The 24095-nt window shown below is 41.9% G+C and overlaps 1 protein-coding gene across 3 annotated transcripts in view; it reads right to left on the bottom strand.

The window, feature by feature from the left end:
• Positions 1-8353: 8353 nt before the first annotated feature.
• The window catches only part of STOX2 (storkhead box 2), a 117444-nt gene continuing 101702 nt past the window's right edge, over positions 8354-24095 (bottom strand). For all 3 annotated transcript variants that reach the window (XM_050791677.1, XM_050791679.1, XM_050791678.1), the window contains 2 exons: positions 20436-22701; positions 8354-14831 (listed from right to left, as the gene is read on the bottom strand). In XM_050791677.1, coding sequence (XP_050647634.1) covers positions 14636-14831; positions 20436-22701 — 2462 coding nt within the window. In that variant the 3' untranslated portion in view covers positions 8354-14635. The remainder of the gene's footprint in view (positions 14832-20435; positions 22702-24095) is intronic.

Raw genomic sequence — 24095 nt, forward strand, 5'->3', positions numbered from 1 at the left:
ATATCCCAACATCAGAATGCATGCAGCACACTTGTGTGTCATCTTTCTATTGATTTGGGTTCCTTCCTCAAACAGTGTATTATTAATTTCTGAATCTGGAAAAGCAGCATTCAAGGCACTATCAAATTTAAACCTCACTTATTCATATACCTTTGCAAAAACCTAGTTTATAACAAGAAGACCCCAAATTTTTAAAAAAGCATTCTCCAAAATGAACTACCTTTTGGGGGTATCTTTTTTTTTTTTTTTTTTTTTTTTTTTTTTTTTTGAGACAGAGTCTTGCTCTGTCGCCCAGGCTGGAGTGCAGTGGCCAGATCTCAGCTCACTGCAAGCTCCACCTCCCAGGTTCATGCCATTCTCCTGCCTCAGCCTCCCGAGTAGCTGGGACTACAGGCGCCCGCCACCTCGCCCGGCTAGTTTTTTGTATTTTTTAGTAGAGACAGGGTTTCACTGTGTTAGCCAGGATGGTCTCGATCTCCTGACCTCGTGATCCACCCATCTCGGCCTCCCAAAGTGCTGGGATTACAGGCTTGAGCCACCACGCCCGGCCGGGGGTATCATTTTTTAAGTCTGTGATTTAGATACATTTTTTTTTTTTTTACAAATTATGATAAAGATTAATTAAGTACAACATTAATTAACAAGCCCTAGATATCTGGACCTATAGGAAGTATCTGAAGATTCTCGCTTGGATATTGAAGGGAAATGAGTTAGTTGTGACAAACCATTTGGGAAGAATGTCTAAATACTCCAGTAAGGATTAAGGAGAATAAGCCAGGCACAGTGGCACATGCCTGTAGTCTCAGCTACTTGGCAGGTCAAATCAGGAGGATTGCTTGAGCCCAGGAGTTCAAGCCCAGCCTGGGCAACATAGCAAGACCTCATCTCTATTTAAAAAAAAAAAAAAAGTCAAGCACCAGCTTACACTGACTACAAATAATTCATTTGTCTTTGCTACATGATGGCTTTTACTCTGTGCCTCGAGGAAGAAATGACATTTAATCTTCACTCCTGAAAGTTTTCCTCACTTAATCCTACTTCAGAGTAAGAAATTCTGGGCCGGGCGCAGTGGCTCACACCTGCAATCCCAGCACTTCGGGAGGCTGAGGCAGGGGGATCACCTGAGGTCGGGAGTTCAAGACCAGCCTGACCAAGATCTCTATTAAAAATACAAAATTAGTCAAGCATGGTGGTGCACGCCTGTAATCCCAGCTACTCAGGAGCCTGAGGCGGGAGAATCACTTGAACCGGGGAGGCGGAGCTTGCAGTGAGCTGAGATCATGCCACTGCACTCCAGCCTGGGCGACAGAGCGAGACTCCGTCTCAAAAAAATAAAAATTAAAAAAAAAATTAAAAAGAAATAAAAAAGAAATTCTGGATTGCACTTTATTGAGACCAGAACAATATTTTTGCTCTGGCTAGTAGGAAGAACATTGATTTACAGCTCGAAAAAATTAATAAGGCTTTTTATACTCATGAGAAATCTGTAAGCTTCAAAATTCAGCCTCAGTCAGAGTTAAGTGGCCAGAAGATGCTGTGGAGAAAGGAAGCACTCGCCAGCCAGAAGACAGATGAGCTCGAGAGTGTCGAAAGAGGGGAGGCATGGGAGTCACAATTTGTGACTTTCTGTTTATTGTCTTTATTTTATTTTATTTTATTTTATTTTTTAAAGACAGAGTCTTGCTCTGTTGCCCAGACTGGAGTGCAGTGATGTGATCTTAGTTCACTGCAACCTCTGCCTCTCAGGTTAAAGTGATTCTCCTGCCTCAGCCTCCCAAGTGGTTGGGATTACAGGCATGTGCCACCACACCTGGCTAAATTTTGTATTTTTAGTGGAGACAGGGTTTTACCATGTTGGACAGGTTGGTCTCGAACTCCTGACCTCAAGTGATCTGCCCGCCTTGGCCTCCCAAAGTACTGGGATTACAGGCACGAGGCACCACACCCCAGCCCCTTCTGTTTATTATATTCTTAAACATTTCAGTTTTCCATAAATAGTTTTCTGAGTTTGGAATAATATGTGCTTACTGTAGAAAAATTGGGACATACAGATGACTAAAATTAAGATGAGTATTTTCATAGAGGCAGGACTTTCAAGAAGTATGGATTTGGAAGCCCCTGTTCAATTTACCTGTAAGGTTACATCTCCCAGTGGGAACTTGACTTTGTAGTCATTCAGTTCACCCTGGGCTGCAACCCAGCCCGAGTTATCTGAACCTTGGTGCAACTTCATTTTAGCAATTCCCCTCAAATACACCAACTCCAAACACCTCAGGTAAACCAGAGGCTTGGGAGATTTCTGGTATTATATCAGTCAACCAGAACAAGACAAGCAGAGTTGCTGGCTTTTTTTTTTTTTTTTTTTTTTAACTAGCTTGAATATTTGGGAGTAATAGCAAGTAGTTTGTTAGTATTATATTATAGTAGACATCCCTAGTGAGGCTTTACAAATAGCCACATTATGACTACAAAATGAGTTAGCAACAGTTGGGGAAACTGCTCTAGGAAGATACGAAAAAGTTATCAAGAAATCAAACTCATGGACTTGTTCTCAAAGTGTGCGGGACAGGGGGAGAGAAACGAGAACATTAAAATGAAAAATTAGCTGCAAGCAAAATCCCACAGATGCAAAGAGAAGGCGCAGGAGGTGGGGGAAGAAATGACAAGCAACCCCAACGAAGCCATGTGGCTGGGCTGGGCTGGGGGTTGCGGGGGAAGCCATGTGGCTGGGCTGGGGGTTGGGGGGAAGAAAACTTAAATCAGGACAGAGAAAATAAATTTTTTGTTACATTTTTATGGAAAGTTTGCACAAACAACAGTCAGCTGTCTTTAGATTTAAGATATGGTTAAAAGGAAACACATTGTGAGCATGGCCATACCTACTCCAACCACTTTGGGGAAGACCCTCCCCCTTGTCTGCTGCCCCACAGAGCACCTGACCTCAGTCTCGTATTTTCCCCACAAATGAACTGCCCGTTCCGTTCCACTGTGCAAGGTTTGGCTTCTCCTGAGCTGCCTGCTCGGTGGCTTTTCCCACCTCTTTTAACTTCCCGCCCACTTGGCGCTGCACACGCAGATTGAGGGCTGCCATGGAGAAACACAGCGGCTCCGTCACAGCCCGAGAGCAAAGGGCCAGGGTTCTGCAGCACAGGTGCTTGCAACAGGACGGGCTGGAAGCTTCCCGCTCAGCTTCTCATCTTACAACAACTTCTTGACATTCCAAAAGTCAAAGCTCAGTTCCTGTTCCTGGTGTTCTTTGGTTTCGGTTTGTGTTGAGGTTTTTTGGTGATAAGGTAGGTGCATGGAAGCAAAAAGGATGCAGTTGCTGGGAGCACATTCCCAAGAGGTTTCTTAGTGAGAAGCAGCCCTGACCACAGCACACAGCATTTTTGAAATCCTGCTTGAAGCCATCACACCCAGCCCATTTCTTGCTGAAGATTTCAAAGCTCATAAGGGCCACCTAGAAACAATGACCAGCAGAGGCTCCCCCAGCCAGGAAATCAAGGAAATAATATTAAAGTGGTATCAATTGTTTAGCCGAGGGCATGGTCTTGGGCAGAGTCTGTCTATAAGGCAAAACACGAGAACATAGGATTGGAAATGATGAATGCTCTACTGTAAGGGAGGAAAAGAAGCCATCTTCTCAGGGCATGGAAGCAGAGAAGGGTACTCAGAGAAGGCCTTGTGAAAGAGACAGCATTTGATCTGGACCTTGAAATTAAATAAAAATTTAAATCTTCAGAGATTAGAAGTCGGGAGAAGGAAGTAGCGGTTCACCAGATATTCAGTCTGTATACTAAGTCAACATCGCTTCTTTCCAAGTCCTAACAGTGCAGCATAAGGAAGAACACATCTTAAATAAAATTAATAGTGCCCCTCTTCCCTCTGGACCTTACATTCTTTAGAACAATCCTACTCGGGCCAAATAAGCTCACTAACACGTTTATAATCTTCACCGCACTGTCACATGAAGTAAGCCACCTACTAGAGTAAGCCGAGAAACACTTTCACTTGTTTCTGTATTTCTGTATGTATCAAATCAGTTTTAGAAAATGCAGTGGATGACCTACTATATGTGTATACTGCAATTGAGCAATCCGGCAAAGGGATGGCAGGTGTAAGAGCCGGGTTTCTCACTGTCGGAGTGGGAACTTACAGATAAGCAAGAAAGGAGGCTTGAATGATCCATGTCAATGCATTAGAGTTGGGGACATCAGCAGGACACCTAGCTTAATAGAAGTAGAGGTGGTTACATTTAGCAACATCTATTGATATGTGTATGTGGACAGGTGAGCATACACACATATACCTCCTTGCTCTGTCAGCTGAGAAGATGTAGAAGTAATGTCTTCCCAGGAGTAATGCACACCGCCAGCACCCAGATGGTGGTTTCTAATACCATTCTCCAATAAAAGACACCAGTGTTCTTTAGAGAAATGACTCATTCCAAGACTGGGACAGGAAATATACACCATAAGCCTACAGCTTCTTATAGTGCCAGAGAGTTAAGAAGGTGCTCAAAAACATGTGAACAAACCACAATGATGGGGGTACATCAAAGAGGTACAAGAGCCAACTTAAAGAGCTCTCAGTGCAAAAGCTGGAAAAGTTTGAGCAATAAAATCAAGTGGTAATAGACTCTCACCCAAAGTATAACATAAATATCCGAACCTATACTGCTAAGAATGATTGAATAAATAAATAAGTGGCAAAGAAGAGACAAATCTTCTATACAAAAGAATTACAACTTATTTAGATACTCTGCCCTTACGGAAGTAGAGCTTAACTCTCCACTCCTTAAGTGGCACATGGTGACTTTCTTCCAAACAGAACAGTATGGAAATGGAGGAAAAACAGTAACTTCACAGTGAAGAAAGCTGACAACCACTACCTCCAGCCAGATGATCAAGGTTAACATCAACAGTGGTAATAAGTCATAACGAATAGGATGGACCCTTGATATGATATGATGAGAATCGAACTTTATCTCTGTGGTCCTCCTCCCCAAAACACATAACTCTGGCCTACTCATGACAAAAGTATAAGTCATACTCAAACTGAGGACATTGTACAAAACACCAGACACATACTCCTCAAAACTGCCGAGGACATCACATATAAAGAGAGTTTCAGAAATTGTCACCGACCAAGGAAGACCAAGGAGGCAGGACAACTGATTGTAGTATAGTATCCTGGTTGGGCTCCTGGGACAAGAACAACAAAAAATGACAGTGGGACAAACAGAAAATTTGAATAAAAGGTGAACTTTACTTAACAATAATGTAACAATATTGGTTCATTAATTGTGACTCAGGTACTGTATTAATGTGAAATGATAATAACAAGGGAAATTGGATATAGGGTATCCAAGAACTCTCTGTACTATCTTTGTAATAATTCTAGAAATCTAAAAAGGTTATAAAAGGTTTATTTTTAAAATGCACTGGAAGTGCTTTACTCAAAAACTCTCTACAAAAATGCTGACTGCTGAAGTCCCGAGGCAAGAAAGTGCTGGCCCTTCCACCAGTTGGGCTAGAGCAAAAGTCAATTGTGAAAGATACCTTCGACTATGCTCATTTGTCTGGCTTCTTGGGGGCCACCTGGAGCCCCAATCCACCTAATTAAGTCCCCTTCGAATTAAGAGACGAGACACGGAAGGGAGAGAAGTGTAGAAATGACCATTTCTGCTTCCAAGCTCACTGTTCTATTCCAGAGAATCTTAACACTTTCCCAGACTGAATATTGGTCCTTTGACATTCAACACAGATGTCCTCTCATGAACTGCCTTCAAATAACACATGAAGGAAACAAGAGGGGCAAAAGCTGTCTTCTCCAATGCACTTAAGCTTTGTTAGTTATCTGTCTCATTTATTTTAGCAACAGTAACAAACAATGTGAAGCTGCACTGTGTCAACGGGTCTGCTGATTACTACCCCACTGAGCTGTTACCAACTTTAAAGGGGGTGTTTGGCCGGGCGCGGTGGCTCACGTCTGTAATCCCAGCATTTTGGACGGAGGCCGAGGCAGGTGGATCATCTGAGGTGAGGAGTTCAAGACCAGCCTGGCCAACATGGTGAAACCCCGGCCCTACTAAAAATAATCAGCTGGGCGTGGTGGCAGGTGCCTCTAATCCCAGCTCTCAATGAAAGTTTTTGAACCTGGGAGGCAGAGGCAGAGGCTGCAGTGGGCCAAGATCGTGCCACTGCACTCCAGCCTGGGCAACAGAGCGAGACTCTGTCAAAAAAAAAAGGAGGTGTTTTTCAGGGGAAAAATCTTTTCCCACAATAAATCATATATTGTATAGTAAAGAATGGTAGGCACTGGCTTGAAGCATAGATAGAAGAAGGTTACAAAATAATTTCCCAAGATAAGTTCTTAAAAGGGAGTCACATGGACATCACAAAATATCCTTTTGCATGATATGTCCTTTTGTTTCATTGTCATTTTCAGACTATAAGAATACAGGCACCTTTGGTCTAATGCGATATCCATCCATCCATCCATCCATCCATCCATCCATCCATCCATCCATCCATCCATGCATATCTGCAAGTTACCATTTATCAGGCCTGATGACTCAGCTGATGACTCAGCTGGTGGCAGATATCTACAGAAGTGTTGGAGAACCAAAGGCTCTTAGTGCAAAGGTGAGAGTGGAAATGAGATTGAGGGATGGTAGTGGTCTGTGGATACAAGGAGGGAAAGACAATATAAATATAAAATTTAAAATACTAGTGATCAATTGTAGTTATCAATAACAGAGAGCAAGAGTGAGTCCAAATATTAATAGCATAACAACAAACAAATGAAAATCACTGCTATTATCCAAAGTGAAGAGTAGTAAAGTAAAATAAACTCAAGGTAATGGAAAATAAAAATAATGCATGGAACTTTACACTAAAGAATGAGAAGCAAGGAAAACGCGAAGGAAAGTGACCTGGGAGGAATTTATTTGATGGAATTCAGGAGCTGCAGTTAAGCAGCCTATTTGGCCTCTCTTGAGCACAGGTGCCTTGGTTTTTCTTGAAATTCCTGTATGGAGCAATGTACTGTGAAAATGTATTAATCACATATGATTAACTATTTGCTTGACAGGAAAGGTCTGGAGCCACTGAGTGTGAAGGTCAGGGGTGGGGTGGGGGACCAAGATCCAAGTTCTAAATCCAAGAACTCCCACAGTAGGGATAAGATTTTACAGTTAAATGAAGTATTAAGGTCAGGTGAATAACTTCTTTTGATTACTCAGTGGTTCTCGATTTCACGGCCAACACCAGGGAAGGAGGCAAGTATTGAGTACTCTGCTTGAATTTTCTCTAAGGAGGGGGAGAAAACCCACCACTCTAAATGCTAAAAATAAGTTAAAACCGTACCATTTCCTTTGGAAAGACAACATGTTTATGAACCGTGACCATTCTCTCCAAGGAATCAGAATCCTGCCTTCCGCCTTCTCCTTAAGTCCCCACGTTTCCTCGGTTCACTAGATAGTTCTGAAAGGAACACACAGTTACCTTTCCTTGACCACAGCTGCTTTTGGTCCTAGAGTAAAACTCACAATATACTCCCAGTATTCCTGCTCTTCCTAACTTCATGCCTGAAAAAGGAAATGTCTGTATTGAGACAGTTTAAAATATATAGACAAACTTACGCAACAAAATACAACTTGTTCTTCAAAGCAGTCACCTTGCGGTCTCCAGACACGTATCCAAAGACACTGTCATTGTTCACAACAATTTTTGGAAGTCTCCTTTGGATATTGCCTTTATAAGAAAATCAGGCTCGACTTTATGGCTCATTGTTTTTGACTGAGAACACTATTTCCTAGCTTCATCATTAATGGGGCAGCAAATCCCTTTGGTTTGAAAAAGCCCATTCTCTGCGGGCAAAGATTTGCTACAGTGAAGAGACGCAGAAGAATGTATGACAGCTGAAGGCAATTAAACACGGGGGATTCCGAACCTGTGCAAGTGACTCACTGGTACATGTGAGCAGCCTCCTCGTGTTTACCGGGCAGAGGATCCCATCCGCTTAGGAACAAAAGCTGAGATATGGGTGCTAATGAAAAAGAAACCCCAGACCTAATCACATCACTTTATCATTTCATATAGAAAATGTAGTTATACGCATCTCTCTCGCTCTGTTTTAAATCCAATTACCTAAAAATGTGATTTTTCCCCCAACTTTCATGGAAAAAGAATTTTGATCAGATATTTTCATTTTTAGTTGTTTTAACTCAGAAGCTCTAATAATATTGTGTAATCAAAAATGTTATAAAATCCTATTAATCGAAGATAAATAAATGAACCTCACCTAAAATATTTTCTCTCGAGCACCAAAAAAAAATCCACTTAAGACATATAACCAAATGTTATTTAATATCTTAAAAAGTAACACAATCCAAAATGGATATTTCACACAACACTACATAAACAACATGAACACAGTATCACCATAGGGAGGGACTTTCAAATATAGACTTACAAAAATCCCTGTCCTTTTTTTTCTTTTAAGTTATTATACTAAGCATGACAAGTAATCATCATTTACAGTATGGTACACGGACACGATAAAAACCATGTTACAAATGTGCTGTTATAAATCAGTAACATTAGGGAAGACATTTCATGAACTGTAATTATTTCATATGAAATACTATACAATATAAACAGAACATCCATCTTGGATGACCTTTACAGCAACCAGAGACCAAGTAATTTAAAATTTTTTTTCAGTGCAAACACATTTTATTCAAGGCAGTCTTGGCTGCAAAACTCCTTTCTAACATACAGTAAATCCCACTTGCACGTCTTAATTCATTTACCCTAATGCAATAGTCACATTCAGTCACTCAGAGAAAGATACCTGCAGAATTATGATCCCTTTAAACTTGATGTTTAAATTTAATTCTCTTCTAGAACGTAGTATCTGTGTCAACTGCTCTAAGGACTTTAATTTGTAGCTGTCAATACTTGCATGAAGGTGACCCTGGGGCAGCTCTATTCCTCACCCAGCAAGTGTGCACCATACTGCACAGTGCTCTGCCCTTCCAATGTGGAAACCGTGACGGCGTGTCAGTATCTAGGTGGGAGAATGGAAAGGAGGACCTCGGAGGAAAGGAAGCAGAGGAGCTGCTGCATGTGTACTTCATGATTAGTTTCCTGGAACTTCAGAGGACAGATATTGGAGGAGATCTCAGGTCTCACATTTGGTACCTCTTCTTGGTGGGAGCAAGGGAACAGGTTCACTAAGATCAGTCTTGGGACAGGGAGGCAGGTAACTGTACATGGACCAGTCAAGCTTCTAACCTTACATTTCCAGCCTTCCAGAATCATCGCTGCCTGACTTGAAACACCCCCTTTCCTCCTTGGCATGGTGTGTGTGTGTGTGTGTGTGTGTGTGTGTGTGTGTCCACATTTGAAGCCAACAATGATTACAGCCCTATAACCGATCATGTACAATCGTAAAAAAGTTTAGTGCCCCTTGAGTCTTGTAGAATTCTGAATCTTGTGAATCATCAACTGTAAGTCATAGAACTGTAAAATCACAGGATTGTGTGTTAGCGGAGCCATCACTGGGAATCTCCTTGTGGGCTGCTGCTGCAAAAGACGCAGAGTATTAACTCAATAGGAAGGTGCCAATGTCTGTGTGAAACACACAATGGGGATGTAATAATGAATGTTTTCATATATGTAATTTATGAAACATCTCCTGAATAAAAATTTGTGGGAGAATATTGGATGGATCCTTAATACCATAAGACCTTCTGGGAGAGGAATGGGGCGACAGCTGATTCTTTTATCTCACTTGGCAAAGCTCAGACTGATAGTAATCTCTTTCCTGCCCACATTTTACTAACCCAAAGCAAAACAGTGTTTTCCGTGCCTTTTGCATTTCATGTTTCCTGTGTTCTAGCTCCCCCAAGCCCTAAACATGTGTAGAAATGTCAATCACTACCAGAAGAGCCCTGGATGATGTTGACAATGGGCAGGACGGTCCTGGGGGAGACCGGGGAAAGAAGAGATCGCTCCTGCTTGGGCCACTGAGGTCTGGCAGCACGTGGCTAGTTGTGACTGGCCTGTGGTGATGGAGGAGATCCCTGTCAAAGATCATCTATCTCCTAATTTGAGAAAACACTTAGAACTGGAAAAGCTCCCTCAGAAATCCAGCTCCTCCAAAGTAGGGCTCGATAGACTGTACTGAATTTCTATGGTGCTAAGGAGCACTGTGAAGAGTACTTGATAAAGTTTTTAATTAAAGTTTCTGTTTCAGCACCTTCCACTGCCAGGAGCAGTCGTGTTCCTGAATGATTTAGCACGGGAACTATAGAAACCCAGTATGAAACTGTAAACAAGGGTGTGTGTCCAGATCTGCTTCTGACTGCAATGGCATTTGGGTGGATCTGTCAATCACCGGCTTCATCCATCGATACCAGAAACGTGTGCTGAGGTGTAAAATTCCAAACACCCTGAACTTTTTTTTTTTGAATGAAAATGGACAAAAGTGTCAAGTTGTATTTGTTTTCTTTGACTTTATTAGCACACATCAGAAAAATAGCATTGTATTTAGTGATTTCTCATGATGGTCTATCAGACAGATAGAAAACAGATCATTGATAGCTGCCACTGTGTTTCTGGGGAAATCTCAAGTCACTCCTTTTGTTTTATTCATTTCAAGTATGGGTATTACAAAGATGACCTGTCTTGTGAATTGTTTGTGAATCTGAATGCCTTGGAAGCACTTTGAGATCCCAAAGTGAATCGTGAAAAGTCATTATGTTGTTGGTTTTTAAATCAAGCTCCAAATACTGCCCATGTTATAAATGGCGAGACTTTCAAAAAATGATCACTATTGTATTGTGAGCAATATGCTTGTAATTTAAGTTAAAAACTTTATTTTCAAGTACACTTGGTGGTGATAAGTGGTTTATCCTGGGTAGAATTTTGCAAAGCTGCGCCAACCTAAAAAAGGAACAATGCTTCTGCTTCCGCTGAACAGGTTTCTTCTCCCCATGGTGACTGCAATGTAATTTAAATTTACATTTTAGAAATGCTGGTTGGGCTATGAAAAAGAGGGACCTGGGAACAGCTGGTGTTCAGATCATTGTTATTCCAGATTAACTGTGAATTGACGCTTCCTGAACCCGACCTTCACAACATCAGAGAAGCAGTAACTTGTTATTTTTATCCAGCTAGTCTCCATTCGCCTCTTCTATTTGTTTTCTCTATTTGATGGCACCCCCCCGTTCATATGTTTATTATGGTCCCCTGAGATGTGCAAAATATATATAATGGAATACAAATTATTTAACAGAAGTTGTGGAATTCACAGCACAGCTCTTTTAATTAAAGTGGAGTTTGGGCTCGACATGGTAGCATGCGAGTGAAGGCAGAGCCCGAAGTGCTTCAAGCTTGGCAGTCCACATTGCTTGTGTGTCTTCTGTTACTGAAAACTTAGACTTCAAATCAGATTTCCAAAGGAGTAAATAGCTCTCTCAATTACGTTCACCCATTGGCTCTTCGCCAGAGAACTTTTAACAGGAATGGGTGGGGGGGCGGGGGTGGGCAAAAGAATTTTTAAACTTCTGTTCATTCCTAACAAAATCGACTGCGCTTTCGTGGGGAAGAGAGGAGAAGACAGGATTACATCTGAAAGCCAAACAAGGGCGTAAGAGAAAGCCATGGCGATGGAAAGTCATGAGTCCACAGAGGCAATCACTGACACACACAGCACGCCATGCCCTAATGTTGAAGGAAGTGTTCAACTTTGCGCTTCTGAACGATACACTTTAACACACGGCTGCCATTTCATCAAATTTATGGAGGTAGTTATATGTAAAAATAAAAATTACCATAAAGTAATATGTTGTATCATAATAATACATAAGTGTGCAAAATGCCGACAGATGTGTTGACCCTTTCACAGAGATTCAACCAGATTCGGTTTTGTAAACCTTTCAGTTGCTAAACCCTAAGACTGGATAAGCAGTCGTGTAACACAAAGCTATGATTTTACAGGAGGAAAAGGATACTGGCAACGCCTGGCGAGGACCCCACTGTTCTGGGACCGAGAGCCTCACCGTGACCTCGGATGACATTTGCAATGTGCTGCCGGCAGCCACTCCTCCCCTGTTCAAGAATCTCAATCAGATTCAGGCAAGAATATTTTTATATGCAACATCTGCTTACATGGTATCACCTTTAAAGTCCATCATTTCTACACTAATGGCTGCTGGTCTAAGGGAGTTTTTAAAACATTATGTACCCCATAGCATCAGGCAAATAGTGTACATATTTATTTGAATAATGTCTTCTGTAAACCTATATCTCATGAAATATCAATAAATTCCTATGTTAAAGCTTCTCTTAAAGGTAATGCTTTCCTTTCCTGTTCACACAGCATTCGATTATTTCAATGGCTACTTTCAGAGGATCAGCTAGAGGCTGATGTGTTGTTTCAATGGTTATATTATTTATGAACTGAGAGTAGAAGAAAAATTTGAGAGCAGGTTTTTTGGAAAAAAATGAATTTAGACAAAAATTTAGTAACCGTATGATATATAACTCCCCAAGGGAACCGACTATGTAGTCTATTAGATACATGATCATTCCTTCTGGACATATTTAAGCAATAAGACAAACAATGCGTCGAGGCATGCCTTGGAGGAAATAAGGCATGAGACTGAAAGCCAACTGGCTTAAGCATTTCAATGGTATGGGAGTTTACTAAGAAACGTGCTGAAGTTTCACTATAGTAAGCACAAAAAAGGAATTTATACCAAACTCAAGGAGTTCAGTTTGACCCAATGCAACTTCCAAATAACTGAAAAACTAGGAGGGAGCATTTAAAGGTTTCAAGAATGAGTCCAACTGTGTATAGGACTGGATTCTTTAAACAGATTGCTAGTGATTAAACCTAATACAAAAACAGATGTGTCTCACAAATCATATGCCAATTACTGAAATCAGAGGTGAAAACATTCTAGATTTATTTTGGGATATATATATATTTTATGGTGTATGGCTCCCAGCAGCACATGCCACTGAACTAAATAAAACTTTATGTCAGAACACTTACTTGTGTCCTATGTAACCCTTTTGCAAAGAATATTCCATTACTACAGATCTGTTCCACTGTTCTCAGAAAATAAAACATGGGAACGTTGGAATGTCTCTTTGCTATAAGATGAAACTATTGGTCATCCCTTTGCTGCTGGGTCTTCTTTGTGTTCAACATGACATTGGAAACCAAAGCAAAATGTTAGTTAACAAACCATTTTGAAATAAGTTGGGCTAATTAACTACACATCCACCTAAAAACGCCTCCTGAAATTGGTTACAAAGTATCTGTAAACATTACTCTGGCATAGTTCATGTATGCATAATTGTTATTCTGATAAATTTTAGGGGAGTACAAATTAGGATTATACCACACTAGCAGAATGAGCACATTCTGTTGTTTATTACATGGGCACATGTATATTTCTAATCAAAAATTATTTTAAAAGTTTTCTCTATAGATATCTTCCCAGGAATAAAAGGCCTGAAGTTCAACTCTCCCTAAATTTGCTCTTTCCTATAACCACTAAAAATTATCTCCCACAGCCTAATTTAGGCATTCTATCTAAAACTACATAAAATAGATTTATGTCCTTCCATTAGAAAGAATAACATCCTCAGGCCATACTCTTCATTTGTATCACAAAGAACATTTTGCTTTTAAACAAACTAATTATTGTATCTATTTGAGTAAGATAGGGTCATCCTAAGTATCACGAGGAGGAAATTCTCTTCCTTCAATATTTGAGTAATACCTTTTACAAGTCCACATCACCTCTCCCATCACCTAGTGCTGTGCCCCAGCCAGATTGGAAATTCCTTTCCTTTGTCCACTTCAGATTCAAAGGCCTATATTCCTGTTTGTGATCATGGAAGGTTAAAAAATCAGACAAGCATCTGTTACACTGGAAAACAAAATCCTGAAAACATTCACTCCCAGCGATTTCCATTGCGACCCCTTCTCACACACTTCCACGGGCTCCTGCAAAATAGTGTCACGAAAACTCACAGTGAAAAATGACTGGTGCATAAACAATTCACACACAAAGGGCCAGGGTCCCTTCTAGTTAGTTTGGCATCTATTTCCCTCAGGGTGGACCCTTGCATTTGACATTTCGTGGTGACTTAGTTTTTTTTTTTTTTTTGTTTTTTTGTTTTTTGTTTTTTTGTTTTTTTTGGAAGTGTCAAGGATCAGTTCTGTGGCACCGTTTAACCACAGACTGGGAGCAACACGCATCTGTGGCATTTTAAAATGGAATTGGCAACTGCATGACATTGAAAATGCATATTACACTTACAGTGTCTAGACTTTCCTATGTGTGCTCAGATACAATTAGTGAAGCAAAAGTATACATATCACCCCTACTGTTATTCAGTTGCTACAGAGCCATAAATGTGAAAAGCAATACTCTGAAATAAAGATTTTTTTTGTTTTTTTGCCCTAGCCCTACTTAGCAGCACAGTTTAAGTAAACACAAAAACTGTGGTTGAGATGCTTGTCTTTCCAAAGATGTAAACATCAGTCCCAGTGTCGTAAACTTTGCTGTATCGAATGAGACAGAAGATCTGAGGCAGAAGGACTATCACACACTAGTAACAGAAGCTTGCAAGCAGTTGGAAGGTTTCTGTAGCTTCTCAGCTTCATTTGTCGGTGGGTCCGCGCTCGCTCGGAAGTTGAAGGCTGGACCAGCTCCACCATGCGCCGGGCTCAAAGCAGGGTTCTGACGACGGTTACTTTCAACAATGCTTGATGTGTTGGAAGCCAGGCTCTCCCGAGTACTAAAAGAGTAAAAAGGGTTTGTTTTGTTTTGTTTGGAACATAAATAATTATAAATTGAGCCCCAGAGGAAGAGCAAATGATGTCGTTAATGGATTTCCTCTGTTGGTTCATAATGTCATATCAATATACATTTCGACTGATTATTCACATCTGCCTCTCCACCACAGGCTCCAGAAGCTTCCACAGACATATAATAATCAGCAGCACACTCAGTGAATAAAGGGTTTTTAAACAGCTAAACGCACTTTGAAATGTCTTCTCCTTCTTTTCACACTCAAGGAAACGACTTCAAAATTTGAGGTGATAGCTAGCTCTCGCAGTGGTTTTTAAAATGGATACTCATAAATACACCTAAGTCATGATTTCATTTCAGGCTGGAAATTCACTGGCATAGCCGCTCCTGAACACACTCGATAATTTTACCCTAAAGATTCCATTTTCGTTCTGGATTAGATTTTGACTTTGGGGGACTCTAAGCAGGCCCTTTTTGGGGGGACCCTGAGCATTTGCTGCACAGATGAGAATAAAATTCATTTTAAATGTTTTATTCCACTGTTTCAAAATTTAACACATTAGTTAAAATACATTATATTTTTGATAAAGGACTGTAGATTTTTTTTTCCCATTGATTTGTTAAGTTTCCATTCATTTCTGCCTCACTTCGGCAGGACTGTTTTTGTTTGGATTTTTGGGTTTTTTTGGTTTTTTTTTTTTTTTTTTTTTTTTTTTTTTGGAGACAAGGTTTTGCTCTGTCCCCCAGGCCGGAGTGCAGAGGTGTGATCTCAGCTCACTGCAACTTCCACCTCCCTGGCTCAAGCAATCCATCTACCTCAGTCGCCCGAATAGCTGGGACCACAGACATGTGCCACCATACCCGGCCAATTTTTGTGTTTTTAGTAGAGACTGGGTTTTGCCATGCTGCCCAGGCTGGTCTCCAACTCCTGAGTGCAAGCAATCCGCCTGCTGTGGCCTCCCAAAATGCTAGGATTATAGGTGAAATATTGTCCTTTAAAATAATTCGTATAGAATAGATGTGATTTAAAAGTTGTATTATTTTGCTCTTTTACTTTTTCTAAGTTAGAAACATTTGAATCTATTTCATTGCTTTAAGATATTTAGAACATTTAAGATTTCAAATGCACAGGGCAATGGCAGAAATCAGATGACTGGCCCAGATTGAGAAGAACTGAGTAGGTTTCGTGTTCCAGAACCTCAATGTGGCTACAAGAACTCTATCAGCTACAGAGACTGAGGACGCCAGAACATTCTCAAAACATCCACTGCATGAGGCAGAGTCAACGCTTAGGAAATATTCTCTGAGCGTTGGTCCCTACATCTGACTTAAGCCTGCTAGAGCTAGTTAACAGGTCAAACTACGACAGCGGAGATGTCCTCTCCTCTCTTTCATTCCCATCCTAGGCCGATAGCAATTTTGTCTGAATCCTGTGCTCTGATAGCGCTTTCCAAGAGGTTATTTAAGCCTAACTCCTTGTGGCTTTGAGTTTGCTTCTCACCAAGAAGCCAAGAGTTAATTGTTTAAAAGGCAGTTTGTTCACCGCCAACCAAAAACAAACAAACAAAAAAAACCCCTGGAATTTTCTTGAATGTCAAGGGTGCCTCCAGAAAGGTAATCCACTTATAGAGAGAAGTCAAGTTTTCATAATGCTTATGGTAAATCTGAGCAAACCTAAAGGACACTCCAAAATGTCATCACTAAAAGGGAAAGCGCTAGACTTGTCTACATGACATGTCCCCCAGGAAAATTCACCAGTGGCTTTGCCAGAGCCACCACTGAGGCATGCAGCAGGCGGAGGAAGGAGGAGGGGCAGGAAAGATGCAAAACCCCGAAGATTTCAAGACACATTCCTTTGGTTTCATTCTTAATCACTAAAGCAACTTTTTACAGTATCTGACTTCCTCATCTCTAAAATAGAGAGTTATGATGGGATTTACCTACTCCTAGGGTGACTGTGAAGAAGAAATAAGCATCGAGGAAAAATCCGTACACTAATAAGGTAGAAAATGTGGATTATTTCTGTTACACACCTAGCATATAATGAAATAAATAGTGACTGTGGGTTCGCTTCAGAATCCATGTATTACAAATGACATATTTTCTATGGGAAAATACATTTTAAGGTTCAAAGGATTCACTCTTAAACCAGGTTTCGAGGGGTGGGCTCAACATTTATTGAGTGCCTGCTGTATACCAGACACCGTAAACACATATTACAATAGATCATCTGAGCTGGGGTCTGTCTCTACGATAAGATCCCTTTGCCCACCTTCAATCACAGCCAACATGTTAATAGTGGTGAATATGTACAGTACTTCATCTTCTCCAAAGAATGTATTTCATTATTGTTGCAATAATGATTACAGTCTGTGACGTTCACACTGAGGGCCCCGGATATGCTGATGAAAAAGTTAAAGGAGATGGAATGTTAGCAGTAAAAATATTCCTCAAATTCCAAAGTTGGGTTTTTTTTTTTAAAGAGAGCTAATGGAGTGCAACCTTAAAAATAGGATTTCAGGATTTTATAGGGAGGAGAAATGGACCAAGTGGCTGTGTTGTTCGTCCTTCTGTGCGCATGTGTTCCCCTGGCCCCAGGCGTCTACAGCACACGTTCATGCGATACATTAAGCAGATATACCCCTGGCAGCCTTTGGTCTCTTGATTTTCATATTGTGTTCATCAACCAGCTTTAGGCCTCACATTTGGAATCGCAGGCTTTTCATGTCAAGACTTTTCAGTTTCAATATTAGATCTCATAGCATAGTTCAAGTTTCTACCCTTTTTCCATCTACATCCCCTTTAATTTCCAACGAAAGGGACTAAAGAATTTTGGAAATGTGGCTGAACATGACTTCTGAGCCAGCACTGAAACCCTGGGGTGTGGAGAAAAATCACCTTTTGGGGTCTTTTTGTTTGTTTGTTTGGTTGGTTGGTTGCGGCTTATTTACTGAAAGATTTTAATAAATGGCCTGTCAGGGCTGGGCACGGTGGCTCATGCCTATAATCCTAGCACTTTGGGAGGCCAAGGCAGAAGGATCTACAAACATTTTTTTTTCAAATGCCCAGGCATGGTGTCACACACCTATAGTCCCAGCTACTCAGAAGGCTGAACTGGGAGAACTGCTTGAGCCCAGGAGTTCCAGGAGGCAGAGAGCTACAATCACCACGGCACTCCAGCCTGGGCAACACAGTGAGACCCTGTCTCTAAAAAAAAAGTAATAAAGATTCCCATGTCTCACAGCAAGGGTAAGGTATGAGCATGATAATGCTATATGTGTAAAACAGTCCCCAGACTGGAAAGTAAAGTCTCTAGAAGTCAAACACTTTCCTTTGCAGAACATACTCCTGGATCAGCGAGACAACTCCGTGACTTCATTATGGTGTGTAGAAAATAGTTTGTCACCTAGCTTCTAATCGAAGGGTAGTAAATATGAAAGGGATAAATTTAGCAATTGTCTGTAGATTCTCTACTAAGTACATAAAATATACAGGTGATACATGTTTTCATATAGAGAAAATTCTACTTAATATTAGTGGGCAGACGTGGCTATTGTGCGAAGGTTGTCTCTTTAGAACAAGCTTTACCTTCTGTCATGACAAAGCATTTAACTTTAAGTACACAATGAAACAACTGAAAATCAACTTACTTCAAGAAATAATCCCAGTCATAAATTCTATATTCTGCACCCCAAGTTTAGAGATAGTAAAATATTTTCTGTAGAGATACTGGTTCAACCATTTCATGAATATCTCTGTTTACCTTCAAACAAACAAAAAACTTTCAATGTTATGCAATGGAAGGTTTTCTAGCTAGAACCCATTAAACTACTCCCAATGTCTCCTTAGCAACTATCTCCTTAGTATGGCAGCTTCCTGTCTGTGGAAGTCCAGGGGCCCAGAGGGAAAGGAGAAAGGTTTAAAACCAGCGTGTGAAAAGCAGGTAGGAGGCAGAGACTACATAATGAGAAACAGAAGCACAGAAAGACACAAGCAAAGACACCACACCTGCCACCAGCAACTGTTCTGAACTTCTACCACGGATTACAGACCTTCTGTTTTGTTAATCCGGTATCCACTACTAGGAACTCAAGAGGAAAAAGGAGTAGAACAGGAAAATGAAGGAAAAAAGGATAGTTAAAATAAATCGGAAAATTAATATCTGATTTGAGATAAAAAATTATTTAGCAAAAATGATTTCTTAGAAAAGCCACTTAGTAGACTAGTGGTTTTCAGGCTGAGGCCTGTGGCTCCCTGAGGTCTCAGAGGCTCCTCGAGGGATGGGGAGAGGGACTGGGGCCCACAGTCTCCACTATCACCAAGGCCATCTCTCAGCTCTGTGCAGACATTAGACTTCCACACACGTGTTAACTTGGAAGAAAGGCTCCATGACCAAAATAATAGTAATAATAATAATAATAACAATGAACCAGCCCTTTAATAAATCACAAAGGCCTAGTATGGGATGAAGGAATTAATGATTCCCAGTTCCAGCTGTGTGATGCTCACTTCCAAAATTATCCATGGATATAGTGAAATGATCACAACAGAATTAATTTTAATTCTTAATAATTAAAATAAATATATGAAGTACATAATCCTATCTGAATCCGTGTTAAAATTATAAGTATTGCAAAATCTTGGGAATCACAGCTGATGAGAAATGTCAATCTCTCAGTAGTATTTCTGCATCTCAGAGTCACCAATCTGGAGTAGAAGTTAGAAGGAGAATTAGGTCCCATGTTGCTCTTTGAGGAGAAGAAAGAGTTAAGGAGAAAAAAGGAAGTTGCACAGACTCTTGTTTGCTTTCTGAATCCCTGCACAACTCTAGAGCTTTGGCCATGACCACTGGGCACCACTAACTCTCAACTGTCAACCCTTTGCTGAACTAACACCTACTACCACGAAGGAACTACAATTAGACTGCCCAAAGGGGCTCCGTCAATTCTGCGGAGGAGAAATAAACATGGCACGTGCTTTGATCTAACAGAGCATAGGCCCCTGCCCTCGCTGTGAGGGAAGAAATATTCCATTTCTTGGCGGCGAAAGGAAGATGTGTGAGCCAGAGGGACAGGCTGCACAGAACACTGGGATCCAAATGGTAACAAGCTTCTAGATCCATTGGAGAGGTTTTGAGATCTGCTATTATATTTTCACCAGAGGGATCCCTATCCTAGCATCAATCAATTTACTCCCAACCCCTATCTTCCTCCCCCGCCCCCAGACTATTTATTCGACTCAAAAAGTTACTATTTTTGAAGGACTTAAAAAACATCCTTCTCTTAGCATGGGTGGCAATATGAACGTAGCAGAAAAAGTACTGGAAATGTTGGTTTTAGTTAGATCAGACTGATGCAAGTTTGAGGGGAGGAGCCAACCCACCAGTCCAGATTGGTGATCTCTGCAGGTGCAGAAACATTTTTTTCAATTCCTGAAAAAGAAGTCAGAAACAGATTGTTAACAATACGAACCATACAACTCTTATCCCTCATCCACAGAACTGAGACTATGAAATCAGGAACTTGTCAAGTTACGTGCAGAAAGCCCCAGGCCCCGCTAGGTGCATGCGTGCACAGACACCTCTCCCTACCGTGGGGAGTTGAATCCACTGTCCACTGTGATGCTGCTGCTGTCCATGCTGTCCAGCCGGGCTGAATGGGTGGCTCTCTGGTTGCTGCTGCTGTCGGTTTCTTTTGGGGCGAGAAGGGTGAGGTTCTTTTCAAATTTCCTCTGCAAGTCTCTTTCCTTCTCCCTCTCGAGGAGCCACTGCATGGTGCCTACGTCCTCTCTATTTTTCTCCTCCTCTGTGTTCTTGTTTGCCCCTTCCTCAGACTCATCATCATCAGAGACGTTGTAATAGTCAAAAGAGGTTTCCTGGTTCCCTCCTGACTCCTGCTGACGTTGGGAAGCAGGCGTGGCTTGTGCCGCCGAGGTCCCCAAGGACGGTTCCAGTTTCTCACATCGGCCTGGCAATGTGTCAGCAGGTGTCTTCGGGTGAGATTTGAGGAGGGACAGGCTGGATTTGTGATAGCTGTTTACAGACAAGGTGCTGTGAAGAGGTTTGAACAGGGTGTCTTTGCTAAATATCTCTTTCCTCTTGTCCAAGCTGCTGGGCTCGGCACCATGGTGCTGGACGAGGCGTCCGTTGGCGATCCCTTCAGCCACTCCTCCCGAAGCAGCTGGGCCCCCACCCGGCCCTTTTGGTGACTCCTCCTTGTGTCCTACAGGCTCCCTGGAGGAGTGGGGGACCTGCCTATCAGATGGGGAGAGCTTTTTCACCCCCTCTGCCAAAGTCAGAGTGTCATGGTCCTCCTTGTTCTTTCCCAGAGGTGATGGTGCCGTAAGCACTGTCTCACTAGAGGTGTTGCACTGGAAATAGTCATCTGTGGCTGTTTTTGTTGGACAAGAGTTGAGTTCGCCATAGGACGGCAAACTCTCAGGTGGTTTGCCTGGCTCCAAAAGGCTACAAGCGCTGGAGGGTTCCTTGCTGCCACTGACTATCTCTGGAATACACACCTCTTTATAGCTTGTGGACGCCATGTGAGCCCTTTGGTGACCGACAGTCTGTGCAGGCCTCAAAGTACTGTCGTCAACGTAGGATTGGCTGGGGGTCTGGTCGTCTTGGCTGCAGCCTTCAGCCAGGTCTTCCGGCGTCCCTAGAGAAGAAGCACCCAGAGGGCCTTTGGAGTTATCCATCGACCTGGATCTCTCCTTGGCTTTGTTGGATCTCTCATTCCTGGACCTCCGGTCCTGGGTATGGCTGTGGCTTCGGTGCACTTTCGAGTGGGAGCTTCCCCTAGAAGGTTCAGGAAAAGGCATCTCAGTTCTCCTTTTGGCCAATTCACCGGACACATCCCATTCTGGTGTCATGGGGAAGTGGGACTCGAGCACGTTGGTGTTGCTGTGCATGATGAAGTTATCTCCTTTGTGTTCAATGAGGAAGCAGCCCTCCCTGGGCACCCTGGAAAGAGGGTCACAGAAGTCATACTCTCTTCCACCTGGGATATCCAGATGTGAACCGTCGGAGGGGTCTCCTTTAGACACTCGTGTCTTGCTGTGAGACCGAGACTTTCCATGGGACTTCCGATGAGTCCTACTCTTTTTACTCCGTCCGCTGTGATGGGCAGAGGACCCGGCTTTACTCCTCTGGGCCTTTTCTTCTTCCAGTTTCTTCATGAGGGCGGTGTGCCGCATGACATTTTCCACGGTCAGGTCTGGGTTAATGCGTCTAATGATTTCCATCTCCACTTCCCGGGGGATCGTAGCTGGCGTGTCCTCGTCTCGCAGGGGCCACTCTTCAGGAGGAAACTGGGCAGAAAAATTGGCCAGCTGTTTGGTCTTGTCTTTTTTAAAACTTAGCCGGAATAACTTTAGCCCGAATTTTTTTGACTGCTTTTCACTGTCTTTAGGTTTTGAGAGAGTTTCTGTCTTGTAGGAAAAATTTACAGTACTTTTGCTCTTTTCAGTGGGTGGCACCTGGCACAGAGAAGGGGGGCAGTAAGGGTCTTTGCAGTCCTTGGCAGACTTCCTCTGCAGGGTGGGTGCATGCGTGCTGTGCACGTCTTCTCTGCAGCAGTGGCAAGAGTCGCAGTGGTTTCGGGGCAATGTCCTTTCCCTGACACAGCCTGAGGCAGAGGGCGTGATGGTCCCGGGTTGCGGAGAGGTGCACTGAGACCGGTCAGGTATCCTCTCGTCCAAATGGTACCATTTACTGTTAGTTCTTATGAGGGAAGGAGTTATGAAATAGGTCTGCGGGGTCACGATGAAGTAGCCATCTGGAGTTGGGTAGATTTTCCTCTCCCGTACCAGTGTGTTCAGCGTGTGCCGCAGAATTTCTTGGCTTGGGGTTGGAACACCTGAAACAAAACAAAACAAAACAAAACAACGACAAAAAAATCCACTTGTGAGAATCAAGACAGAACATGTTGATTCCTGATTTCCAGGATTCTATTCATTCTGCCAGGATGCCAAGTACCATGAGATGGCTAGGAGGCACTATTCAGACAAAGGTGTTCATTAAGTTCAGTGCAAATCCTCGCCTTCTTGGATAACTCCTAAATTACTACCCACAGAATGAGCAGATATAAAAGCTGTGAAGACAGAGATGGAAGTTAGGTGGAGACAGATTGCTACTGTTGTTACCTGTTGTTTGAAAGACAGAATATTTTAAATGAGAGAAAAATGAAAAATGTTTTCCATAATATGATATAAAAGCAACTAGAGAAGCAGAGTGAAAGTATCTACCTTGACATTAAAAAACACATCTAACATATGTGGAGGCTACCACAGAGGAGTTACTGTATGTGCTCATTGTTAAAGATTTTACTTAATAAACTTAGTTTTGTGAATTATATAAAAGGGCAGCTAGACTTGACTACTGTTTATGATGTACCCTCTAATTTTGGAGTCATCGCCTTCCATTTGGAAGCTGACTGCAGCACGGGTAAAATTCATGTAAGAATGTTCTCCTTTTTGGCATCAGTCAGTAAGATGAAGGTGGTTTTTCTAATTTCTAACCAAAGCGCCCTAATAAATACACGAGTGAAGGCTTTGACACTCTATATCTGTTTGTCCAAAATTGCCATATTGGCTAGAATAGAAACACCAGATAAAAATGATGAAAGCTTCTTTGTATGACTGATCATTGTTTTCAAAGGGTTTTTGTGCATATTTATGCCTCATCTACCTTAAGAGACAGAATTAAGAGTATAAATTCTTAAGAGAGTTTAACTTCTCCAGGCTCCAGCCCACTTACTTCATTTCTTGGGTATTCTTCATTTCTCAGTGCCACGCACATAAAGGGTGATAATACTTAGAAGATTGATCTGAAATCGGTCAGGTTGAATCATATGAAACTGCCACTATGTAACCATCTGACTCACAAAAATAGCAGCTTCATGTGGTTCAGCCTAACACGAATAAGGCAGTGGAAGGTGGAGACCAAAAGGCTGGGGCCAGGCTGCTGGACTGAAACCCTTGCCCTGTCATTGCTAGCTGGCGTCACTGGTTGAATTACGCACTCCCCATCCCAATTTGTATGTTGAAATCCTAACCCCTAACGCCCTTTTAAATATGACCTTATTTGAAGAAAGGGTCTTTAGAGTCAAGTTAAAATGAGGTCATTAGAGCGGTCTCTCATCTAATACGACTGATGTCCTTCTTCTGAAAAGGGGAAAGCTGGAGACAGAAAGGCACAGAGGGAAGACACTGAGGAGACACAGAGAAGGTGGCCATCCATAAGCGGAGGACA

Source organism: Macaca thibetana, chromosome 5, assembly GCF_024542745.1.
Source record: "Macaca thibetana thibetana isolate TM-01 chromosome 5, ASM2454274v1, whole genome shotgun sequence".
NCBI lineage: Eukaryota > Metazoa > Chordata > Mammalia > Primates > Cercopithecidae > Macaca > Macaca thibetana.